The sequence below is a fragment of the Vulpes lagopus genome, chromosome 3 (assembly GCF_018345385.1).
Source record: "Vulpes lagopus strain Blue_001 chromosome 3, ASM1834538v1, whole genome shotgun sequence".
NCBI classification, from domain to species: Eukaryota; Metazoa; Chordata; class Mammalia; order Carnivora; family Canidae; genus Vulpes; species Vulpes lagopus.
Genome location: NC_054826.1, coordinates 165,059,801 through 165,069,367, shown reverse-complemented (window position 1 = coordinate 165,069,367; position 9,567 = coordinate 165,059,801). Strand labels below are relative to the sequence as shown.

Here is a 9,567-nt window from a genome sequence, read left to right as displayed (position 1 = left end):
GAAATCATTCCTAAAAACATCAGTACTCACAGATAGAAAATATCTAATAATAGCAGGAATGAAAGAAACGATTGGCGGGGATCCCTGGGTGGCGCAGCGGTTTGGCGCCTGCCTTTGGCCCAGGGCGTGATCCTGGGGACCCGGGATCGAATCCCACGTCGGGCTCCCGGTGCATGGAGCCTGCTTCTCCCTCTGCCTGTGTCTTTGCCTCTCTCTCTCTCTCTGTGACTATCATAAATGAAAAAATAAATAAAGGTCTTTATTCTAAAAGAGCACGTGTATACAATACCTTTGAGATGCAGAATGAGATCTAGAAACCTATGCTATAGTGATTGGATTATAGGAAACAATTTAAAAAAAAAAAAAAAAAGAAAAAGAAAGAAACGATTGGCTACAAAGTAACGACAATTTGACGGAGGGCAAATATTTCAACAGCAACATTGAACACCAAAACCCGGGGAATAATATCTTCAAAATCCTGAGAAATAATAACATCAACCTTGAATTGTACACTAGCTTAATTGTTATCAAAGAATAAAGTGTAAAAAAGATTTTCTTCTAACATAAAATATTGGAATTTGAGTTTTTCATAGTTACAGGCTGTAAGATATCAGGTGAAAAATGTTGCGGGGGGGAATTCACTGAAATAAAGTGCTATCCTGAATGTAAATAAAATCTCTATTTATTTCACATTCAACAAAAACTATTCTTTTCTGATGATAGAGATGTTTTAAAGAAAACAAGATAATAGGAAGTTATTCTTAATAATCAATAGTATCAAGGCTCTATCTTGACCTTTGATTAGATTCCATGCTAAATATCACCATTCTTAAATATACTATGTTCCAGTATGATTTATATACCTAAAGGCATTTCTTTGGCCTTAAAGTAAGCAAAATAGTGAATCCTAACCAAAAAGTCCTAGGCTCCTGACTATATAAGATGTCTAAACCATTCCATGCTGCTTTTACTAAAAATAAGTAATTTGAATAAACTCATCAAACTGTTGGGCACCATCATTTGACTATTGTCTCAGGCAAATGGGCTGACAAGATCGTGCAGACTGCAAAAGGGGAAAAAGTTATAAAACAAGACTATCAAAATTATCAGAGCTTGGTATATATTGCCATAATTAAATTAAGATTTAATTCTATTTATATTTACCTTCATCATTTCCATCTATATTTAGATGTTATCTTAACAAACAAAAATGTACTCTTAATATTTTTCTGGCTATGTCTATTCTCTCATCATTGAATGGAAAGATATTCTTTCCTAAGAATTATTTTTCTGGATCAATGCAAATTCATGATACTGTAATTGAAGTCCAAGACTTGTGTTATATAAGAAAACAATTATAGATGGGCCAATAGGACTTCATAATATCGACCATAGCAAGGCACTATTCTAGCATTTACTTGAAAAAGTAAAGTTGGAAGATTTTATTGGTAGCTCATTTTTCAGTTATCCATCTGAAGCTAGGACTAAACACAAAGCAGAAAAAAAGCAATACATATTATTTTGCTCTAACCTCTAAGGAAAGATAATGGTGTTTCTATACTGACTGATTTAGCATACAGAAAAATGTAATATTAACAATGCATAGATTGTTGGATTAAAGGATTATGTTACCTAAGGGCAGTTGAGTATTGTATAATACGTGGGATAGTGTGTGCATGTAATCTTCTGAACTCTGGTCATTTATGCAGTTTGATTTCATATATTTGCAAATCGCTGGTGGTTCTTTGGTAGTTTATAGTTGTGGTTAAAAAAAAAAAACTTTGCTAGGAAAAACATCAATGTCCTACTTGTCTTTTTAAATAATTCTTATCTCTTCAAATTAACAATAATGTACTATATTAAAATTTAAGAACATAGGATAATGCAATTTTAGAATGAGAAAGACCTTTAGGATACTTCAACTACACATATTAATGTTAGAATGAAAAATGCATGTTAAATTTTGTATATAGATACGAACCTACCTAGAGGTAGCAAAGATGTTCTCAGGAGGATTTTACACTACAGTGTGTTAGTGAACTCATATGCATTCCTTTTTAAAAAAGATATCTCGGGATCCCTGGGTGGCGCAGCGGTTTGGCGCCTGCCTTTGGCCCAGGGCGCGATCCTGGAGACCCGGGATCGAATCCCACATCAGGCTCCCAGTGCATGGAGCCTGCTTCTCCCTCCGCCTGTGTCTCTGCCTCTCTCTCTCTCTCTCTGTGGCTATCATAAATAAATAAAAATTAAAAAAATTAAAAAAAAAGATATCTCATTCCTGTTAGCTGGTCTTTTAACTTGCATTTCATCTAAGTAACCTTCCTATTAGAGCACTGGCATGATAAATTTAGTCTGAAGTGCTTGGGAGAGAGAATTGCCAGTTTGATATAGCACAAGACAGAGCAAGGTCTTGTGCTTTCACAATCTGTTTTCAAGGGATCTGTTGTGTGAAAAAAAAAATTAAAGAAGCTTTCGTGGACCTACACCATGCTTACAAATCAATGGCCCAAAAGAAAGGAGGAAGAAAACTCAAAGATATTTTGAAGAAGAATAAGATGAAATGCCATGTTCTCCCTACACCAGTATCGAAGCACTTTAGAACAGTTTTCAAGTGAGACACTATAGCTAGACAGTTGGAAACAAACACACAGGCCAAAAATTGACCAATGAGCTGGTGGTATATGATAGAGGAGGCCTCCGTTACTTAGGAAGAAAAAAAAATGGAAACGAACAAAAATTGATCCCTTACCCTCACACCATATATACAACCAACTTCAGATTGTTTAAAGTCTGAAAGGTAAAAAAGTAAAATTATAAAGCTTTTAGAACACAATACAGGAGAATATATTTTTAATGTTGAAATAGCACAGGTTTTTTTTTTTTTTAAACTAAATACAAAGGATATATCAAAAAGGAAAGTACTGTTAAAGTTGATTATATTAAATTTAAGCTTCTTTTCCTAAAACACCATATTAACAGTGGAAACTAAAGGTGAAAAATAACTGACAAAGAATTAGGACAGCACACACGCACACACACACACACGCACACACACTGAGAAAATCCAAATTGAAAAATGAGTGAAAAAGATTAACCAAGAAATTCATAATGGAAATGTGGATTATTAGTAAACCTATGAAAAGGTGCTCACTCTCATAAGTAACCAGGAAATGATGCACTTAAACCAGAATGAAATGCCACTTCACGCCCCTAAGACTGGACAACATGAAAATGTCTAAATACCAAGAGGTGCCAGGAAGTGGTTCAAGGGAAACTCTCCTAAATGATAGTAGAAATGTAAACTGAAAAGAATTTAATATTAGATATACCTTGCAACCCAAGAAATTTACTCCTAGGTGATTTGTCAACTAGAAAGACCCTTATACGCATCCGTAACGAGATGGAAACGAACAAGTTCACAGCAACATTATTATAAAAGCAAAAATTGTCATCAAAATGTGAGTAGGACAAATTCATACAATCAACTAGCATGCTGCAGCAAAAATTAGTGAACCAGAGTGACACACAAGAAGATCATTCTTAGAAACGTAATGTAATTTTACAAATCAAAAGCAAGTTGCAAAAGAATGCACATTGCATTCTATCATTTGCATAAGGGTCACATTTCCAAAGCAATGCAGTAAGAGTTGTGTTGGCAGTAAAAGGTCATGAAATTAATTAATTAGTTAACTGATTAATTATATATTCATTAATGACATATTGATTAATTAACACAAAATTTAGGAATGGGATTATCTGTGTAGGGTGAGGGGAGCAGAAACAGAGGAATGGGAGAGGAAGCCTCAGTCTTCCCTTCTTAAGGTGTGTGGTGGGTACACCACTGTTCCTTGTATTTTGTAGATCTTCAATATGCAAATGAATGTTGAAAAATAAAAAACAATGATCCGGATAAATTAAAAACCACCACAAAGAAGCATCCTCTTTAGCTAGGGCAGGTTGTGAATCTGAGAATGAGTTTCCCAGTAAGGCCATCTAGCTAGCTTGAGGAAGAATCTTGGGGATTCCTACTTCCTCTTCAGAGCGGCCCCAGCCTCCCCCACAACGCAGCGCTCCCCCACCCTTCTAGGCCCTCACAGACCCCAGGCCTGTCCTCCCGAACTCCACCAGCGCTGAGCTGCTCAGATCTGTTCCCATATATCCAATTTTAACAATGTTTTTTTTTTCTTTTCTATTTCCCCAAGGACCAGTATCTAACCGAGGTATTAAGGGTGGGTGCAGCTCACAGCGCTCTGCTTTCCCTGAGCCGAGTTGCCTTAATCAGGAACAGCCCGAGAGGAAATCTTTCAAGACAAGGGTGACATTTCCGGCCTCCAAAGAGAAATATTGGGAAGATAGTTGGCACCTGATTATTTAATATCACCATATGTCTTTTATTTTCGAGCAATTTAGTCCTGGGAATAGGCTATCGTCTCAAAAATTGTAGTGGTGTGAGTCAAAGGGACTGATTAACTATTTACGGCGTTATGTGGGGGGAATGTCAAGCCGTCCCTAGGTGTGATCCGAAAAGCTAATCTGTTCAAACTGCCTTGATCTCACTTTTGAAGTTGTCGCTATTTTTGGTGTTAGACCCCTGCTTGAGTGACAGCCTGAGGATACTCATTCCTCTTTCTCCAATTTTCAGTCATCTGCATTTCCAGAGGGTTGATGACAGGGCAACTTGGAGTTTAAAGACAGCATCTGCATTTGCATTTCAATAGTTCCATAATTCTCTGAAAGCATTGAAATCTCTTCAGTATGCCTCATTGTTTAAATAGTGAAGGTAGCCACATTTTGTTCAAGATTCATAAATCTCAGAAAAAAAAAAATTGGGCTATTGTATCCAAAGCCTGTTCTATGGAAAACACTCATCTCCCGTTTTTTCTTTCTTTCTTTCTTTCTTTCTTTCTTTCTTCTTCTTTCTTTCTTTCTTTCTTTCTTTTTCTTTCTTCCTTTCTTTCCTTTTTCTTTCTTTTTTTTTTTAAATGCTAAAAGCATGCTTGTTAAACAGCACAGGCACTACATCACATCTGTACATAGTTTAAATCTTTTATCCATTTGGGTTCTTATGGCCTGGAAACAAGGTTCGAGGATAAAATAAAGGGGAGAGGAGGACATACAGTTTGAAACATATAATAAGGACATTATCAATTCTTAATTTGGAATTGCAAAAAAAAAAAAAAAAATACCTCTCCCCGTTGGAATGCAGCAAGTTTGTTCTTAGGAAAGAAAGTACTTCCACTTAACACCTGGGCGGTGCCTTCATTGGTAGGTGTGTTACCTGTTTGGGAGGATCTGCGGTTACTTACAACCAACTAGAAGTAGAAGACTTTTGTCAACTGTTTTGGTACAAGGAAATGAACCCTGGGGTTAAAATAAGAAATTCTGAATTCAAATACAAGGCCCCCCGGGCACCTTTCTGTGCTGGGCCTTCTGCCCTTCCCCTGAGTGTAAACACACATTATCCATCAAGTCATTTCGGAAAAGTGAGGGTTCTGTGTAAACTCTATCAACAACAACTGGGGGTGTATAAAAGCTCGCTAGGATTGTAAAATCCTTGTGTGAGGTCAGTTACCCTTTTAATATTTTCAACCAGTACCTCAAATTTTTCATCTCACTCCATCCAGCTGAGACACCGAGAGGTGGTAATATGTTTACAAGGACAAATCTGTGGGTGAAAAAAAAAAAATAGAGCTCCACAGAGGTCAATTCAAAAATCTATCATTCTACCAAACTGTTTTTTTTTTTTTTTTTTTTACCTCCTTGCCATTTCAGAACCATTTTCCCCCTCGTGGTGCTTTACACTGCACTTCAAACACGCTGTGACTTTGTGAAACATGTGCCCCCTTGCACAGGCACATGGTCTGCAATCCCGGGAAGTCGGCCCACCCTCAGGGCCCAGGTGCAGTGGGGACTAATCCGGATTCCGGGGCCGTGCAGACGCGAGCTGCAGTCTGCACCGACTCAGCCTCGGCCCTCCCCGGCAGCCCGAAAGGTTTGTGACCTTGAGGCTCCTCGCTTTGCAAATCTAGGGCCGGAGCAAGTGCGTCTTCCCGGGAGCCAGCCGAGCGCCTCCGAGCCCGGAGCGGCCGCCGGAGGCCGCGAGCCGAGACTCCTTCCTCCGCGCAGGAACAAAGCCCTGGGCCCGGCCGCACGACAGGGGCTCCCGGGGCCGCGGGCCCGGCTTCGAGGGGGGAGTCGCCCCCGCTTGGGCTGGGACCATGAAGCCGAGTCTAAACATAGGGCTAGGCTGGGCCCGGCTGCAGGGCGCGTGGCTGCTTCGGAGAGTTGGGGGGAAGCGTGTGCGGACCGCGTGCGCCTGTGCCTTTATGTGCAGGAGCCCGCGGGCGCGTGTGCGCGGCTGTGCTCGCGGCGGGAGGCGGGCGGCGCGGCGGGCCGGGCGGAGGGGAGCCCCGGGCGGGGCGGGGCGGGGTGCAGGGGGAGGCGCACGGGGGTGCAGGGGGGGTGCAGGGGGGTGCAGGGGGAGTGCAGGGGAGGTGCAGAGGGGTGCAAGGGGAGTGCAGGAGCGTGCAGGGGGCACAGGGGAGGTGCAAGGGGTGCAAGGGAGCTGCAGAGGGGTGCAGGGGGTGCAAGGGAGGTGCAGGGGCTGCAAGGGAGGTGCAGGGGAGGTGCAGGGGGGTGCAGGGGAGGTGCAGGGGCTGCAAGGGAGGTGCAGGGGGGTGCAGGGGAGGTGCAGGGGCTGCAAGGGAGGTGCAGGGGGGCACAGGGGGTGCAGGGGGCGCAGGGCAGGTGCAGGGGGTGCAGGGGGGCTCGCGGGGGGGGCGGCTCCCAGGGAGGACACTCGCGTCCTCGGCGGCCCGCCACCCGCGGCGGGGGCGGGGGCGGGGGCGGGGGCGGGGCGGGAAGCCCGGGCGGCGCTGGGGCCGCCTCTGCGCGGAGCAGGCGGGAGCCGCCGCCCGGCCGCCGCGTCACCGAGCCGGGGCGGGAGCGGGAGCGGGAGCGGGAGCCGGCGCGGGAGCGGGAGCCGGCGCGGGAGCCGGGGCGCGCGGGGAGGCGCCGAGGCCCGGAGCCGCCGCAGCCGCGCAGCCGCGCATCCGCCGAGCCGCGGGTCGCCGCGCCCCTGGGGCCCGGGCCGGCGGCGGAGCAGCAGCGGGGCCCGGAGCGCCGCGGGCCGCCCCCCCCCGCCCCGCCCCGCCCCCGCCCCCGGAGCGCCGGCCCCGCGCGCCGCGGAAGGCGGGAGGAGCCCGCACGGCCCGGCCCTTTGTCCCGCTCGGAGCGGCGGCTCGGGCCGGAGCGCGCGGGCGGGCGCGGGTCGGGCCCGGCGGACTCGCATCCGAGCCCGAGGCTTCGGGGGCCCGAGGGCAGGCGCGGGGGCGCGAGGAGCGCGGGCGGGCCGGGGCCGAGGACGGGGCGCCCCCTCGGGCCGCCGGGCCGCCCCCTTGACGTCTCTCCCACCTGGAGGCGGCTGCGGCGGGCGTCGTCGGAAGAGGGGGCGGGCGAGGCGCGCGGGGGCGGGGAGAGCCGAGGCACAGCCCGCGGCCCGCCCGCCCGCCCGCCCTCCGCGCCCGCGAGCCCCGCACCTGCGCGCCGGGGCCACCTGCCGCCGCCCGCGCCCCGCGCCCGCCGCGCCCCAGCGCCGGGCTCCCCGGGGGCCGCAGGCTGCGCACCGGGCGCTCCGCCCGCCCAGCCCGCCGCCCGGCCCGGCTCATTGTGCGCCGAGCTCCTGGGGGCGGGGAGGGAGCCGCGCCGCCGCCGCCGTGGTCGCTCGCGCGGCGCGCAGGGCGGGCGGAGGCAGGGCAGCCGCGGCGCTCGAGCCTCCCCGCCGGCGCTCGGGGCTCCCCCTCGGCCGCGGCCCGCCGGACCCGCCCGGCCCGCCCGCTGCGCCCGCAGGGCCCCGGCACCATGGCGTGACGCGCCCCCGCGCCTCGGCCGCCCGCGCCCCCCGCGCCAGGCCCCCGCGCCCGGCCCCCGCGCCCGCGGCGCTGCGGACCCCGAGCACCCTCCGGAACCAGCCCGGGCGGCGGCACGACTCGCGCTCGCCAACCTCATGGGCAGCGGCTCCCGCCGGCGATGTGAGTAGCGCGCTGCTGCTTCGGGGCGGGGCGGGGCGGGGGGCTGCGGGGCTGCGGGGCTGCGGGGCGCTGCCGGGGACCCTAAAGGGTTACATCCTGCGAAAAGGGGCGGCGAGGAGCGAGGGCGGCCGGGCGCGGGGGCGCGGGGGCGCGGGGGCGCGGGGGGCCGGGCGAGGTGTCGCCTCCCCGCAGGTGCCCGAGGGACGGAGCGCCCCTTCGGTCGTGCCCCCCCCCCCCCCGCACACTTGTGGCAGGTCGCAAACGTCCCTTGATCTCGGCAGGTGTGTTACTGTTTGATGTCCGCTGGCTTGGGGATGGGGAAGGCAATTCAGGGGATGTCGCTGCCTTTGGGACTGGAGGGGAAGGGTGGGGTTGGAGGGGGCTGGAGGGGGCGACGACGGTGACGGGCTGGAGGGCCTCGGAGTCCGGGGACTGGGGGCGCCCGTGCCCCCCCCCCCCGAGCCGGCAGCTCCTGCCCACACACCTCCTTTGTGTTGCAAAGGCGGAGCTGGAGACCCCGCGCGGTGCCCGGTCCCAGCGCTGCCCCCCCCGCATCTCGTCCCCCAGAGCCCCGAGGGATGCGGGAGTCGTTGGGGATCCCCGGCGGCCGCGGGGGAGCGAGGGAGCGGGGGCAGGAGGTGCCCTGGGGCTCCTGGAGCGGCTCGCGCTCGCCCGCAGCCTCCGCGCGCGGGGTCCCCCCTGCCGGGAGCGGCCGGGCCGGGGCGCACGGGCTGCCGCGGAAAATAGCGCGAGCTCGCGGGGGCGACGGCTGCACAGGTGCCTCCGCGGGCTGCTCCTCGGCCCGGCCCGGGGCGGGGGGGGGGGGGGGCGGCTCCGCCCGCCGAGTCCCGAGGGCGCAGCGCAGGGCGCACGGACCGGGTCGCTCGCGCAAGTCCCGGGATGCGCGATGGGCCTCGGAGCGCAGCCACCTGCGACTCCCACGCTGCTCTGGAAGTTCCCCTCCCGGGGGTTAGAGACGCCGCGGGCGGGGGCGGGGGGCGGGGGGCGGGGCGGCGAGCCCCCAGGCCCGCACCTGCCCTCCGCGGCCACTTTGCCTCCGCGCGGAGCCCCCGGGAGCCCCCTGCGCTGCGAACTGGGTCAGAGCCGGCCCGGGCGCCCGCGGCCCGCAGCCCTTCTCCGTGGCCCCGCTTTAACCTTGGCGGCTTCAAGCACAGCCGAGGGCTCCGTAGCGGGGGCGCCGCGCGCGTTCCGGGGAGGCAGGACACGTGATCGCCCCGACGGAGGGGCCGGTCCGGGCGCCCGACTCGCTTTGGTCCGGGCTGAGCCCCCGCGCCCGCCCCCCGCAGCTCGGGCCCGCGCCCAGGGGGCTGGAGGGGCTGCCCCCCGCGGGGCCCGGTGGAAGCCAGGCGGCCCCTGCGGGACGCGGCGGAAAAGTTCTGCGGCCCCTGAGCACGTGGGCTCCCGGCGCGCTCCGCCACCTGCCGGCCGCGCCGGCCACCTGCCCCCGCCGCCCCGGACGCCCGGGCTCGCTCTGCCAAGGGCTGCAGACCGGGTCGGGTCGCGTCCCTGCTTCCGA

At 53.5% G+C, this 9,567-nt stretch overlaps 1 protein-coding gene across 6 annotated transcripts in view; it reads left to right on the top strand.

The window, feature by feature from the left end:
- Positions 1-7,972: 7,972 nt before the first annotated feature.
- The window catches only part of LRRC7 (leucine rich repeat containing 7), a 492,830-nt gene continuing 491,235 nt past the window's right edge, over positions 7,973-9,567 (top strand). For all 6 annotated transcript variants that reach the window (XM_041746971.1, XM_041746970.1, XM_041746976.1 and 3 more), the window contains exon 1: positions 7,973-8,030. In XM_041746971.1, the coding sequence (XP_041602905.1) occupies positions 8,029-8,030 (2 nt within the window). In that variant the 5' untranslated portion in view covers positions 7,973-8,028. The remainder of the gene's footprint in view (positions 8,031-9,567) is intronic.